The 1,642-nt window shown below is 46.5% G+C and overlaps 1 protein-coding gene across 1 annotated transcript in view; it reads left to right on the top strand.

Annotated features, from left to right (window-relative positions):
* Positions 1-1,192: 1,192 nt before the first annotated feature.
* Positions 1,193-1,642, top strand: part of TMEM50B (transmembrane protein 50B) — a 14,946-nt gene continuing 14,496 nt past the window's right edge. The window contains exon 1 of the mRNA XM_004386972.3: positions 1,193-1,504. Within this exon, the coding sequence (XP_004387029.1) occupies positions 1,406-1,504 (99 nt within the window). The 5' untranslated portion in view covers positions 1,193-1,405. The remainder of the gene's footprint in view (positions 1,505-1,642) is intronic.

The following is a 1,642-nucleotide window of genomic DNA, read 5'->3' as shown; positions in this document are numbered from 1 at the left end:
TGTAGATTTCCTGTTCTGGACACTTCATATAAATAGATCACACAGTACGGGGTTGTGTATCTTTCACTTAGCGTAATATTTTTGAGGTTCATCCACTTTGTAGCTTGTATCGGTCCTTCATTTCCTTTTATTGCTGAATTCGTATTCCATTGTATGACTACACCTCATGTTGTTTACTCATTTATCATTTGATGTCTGCTGAGTTGCTTCCACTCCGTTACTACTATGAATAATGCTACGATGAACATTGTACACATTTTTAGAGAAAGGAGTAAGATATTTTCACTTCTTAAAAACATTTCATGTGGATAAATAATAAAATCCGATATCAAATAGCTACTTTTCTGATCAGTTCAGTTCTGACAGCAGCGGCTCGTGTACTTTTTTGTCTGACCCTAGCCACCTGGAGCTTGGTCAGAGCTACAAGTTAAAGGACAGCGTCCTCCAGACTGCCAGGTAGGCACACACCAGCTGCAGGTTTGGGAGCCCACATGACATCCTCACTTCTGACCTGCTGGCTGCAAATTTAGGGATTCCCTCTTTCCCTTCAGGATGCCAGCTGCAAGCTCGGGAGTCCCCCTGGACCCCGTCACTTCTGACCTGCCCGCTCCCACTACTCCTTTGGGCTTTGCTGGAATGACTCACAGAACTCACGGAAAGTGCTTTGTAGAGCTTACAGTCACGGCTTTATTGTCGGAAAAGTGTGCAGAGGAAGACACACAGGGCGAGTCCCAGGAGGATTCCCAGCATGGAGCTTCTGCGTCGCAAAAGGGACGTGCTATCCTCTCGTGAGGAGTCCCTGGTGGGCAGATGGTTAAATGCTTGTCTCCTAACTGAAAGGTTGGTGTTTGAACCCACCCATAGGCTCCTCGGAAGGAAGGCTTGAAGATCTGCCTCCGAGAGGTCATAGCCTTGAAAACCAAACGGAGCGTGGTTCTGCTCTGCAAACACACGGGGTTGTCGTGAGTCGGAATTGACTTGATGGCAGCTGGTTTGGTTTTGGTTTTTCTCCTCTCTTTGACCAACCGGGAGGCTCATGGAGCATCAGTGTCCAGAGGTTTATTGGGTGTCTTACTATGTAATGCAAATTCCAGCCCGCCTTCCTTGAGGTTACTTGATATCACGAGGTGATCGTGAGTATTACGTGATGGGTCTTGCTTTGGCAGCCCCCGCCCTGGAGTCACCTCATCACCTCACCCGACCTGTCAGGTGTGGTCTGGAGTTCTTATCGGAGACACTCAAATTCCAAGGTTTTTTTTAGAGGCTGTGTCTCAGGAATCGAGGGCAAAGACCGAATTCCTTGGGTAAAGTTGATGTAAACCTCACACCTTTCCTTAGATTATTTTTTGTGTTTTTGTTTGTAGGAGACAGCATTTAATGAAAAGTCCACGCTTAAGGGGTGAAAATGGCAGGCTTCCTGGATAACTTCCGTTGGCCAGAATGTGAGTGTATTGACTGGAGTGAGAGAAGAAATGCAGTGGCCTCCGTGGTAGCAGGCATATTGGTGAGTGAGAAGGCCTGGTGGGTGAGTTGTTCGCCTCATCTTTTGCCTTAGAAACTAACATTGATCCCTCCACCTTTCCAGAACTGTTGTTTTGTGTAAATAATTACCAGAGTTCTGGATACTGTTACTAAACAGTAC

This window comes from Trichechus manatus, unplaced genomic scaffold (genome assembly GCF_000243295.1).
Source record: "Trichechus manatus latirostris isolate Lorelei unplaced genomic scaffold, TriManLat1.0 scaffold00177, whole genome shotgun sequence".
Lineage (NCBI taxonomy): Eukaryota > Metazoa > Chordata > Mammalia > Sirenia > Trichechidae > Trichechus > Trichechus manatus.
Note: the sequence above shows the minus strand (reverse complement) of the source record. Positions and strands in the feature narration are given on the sequence as shown.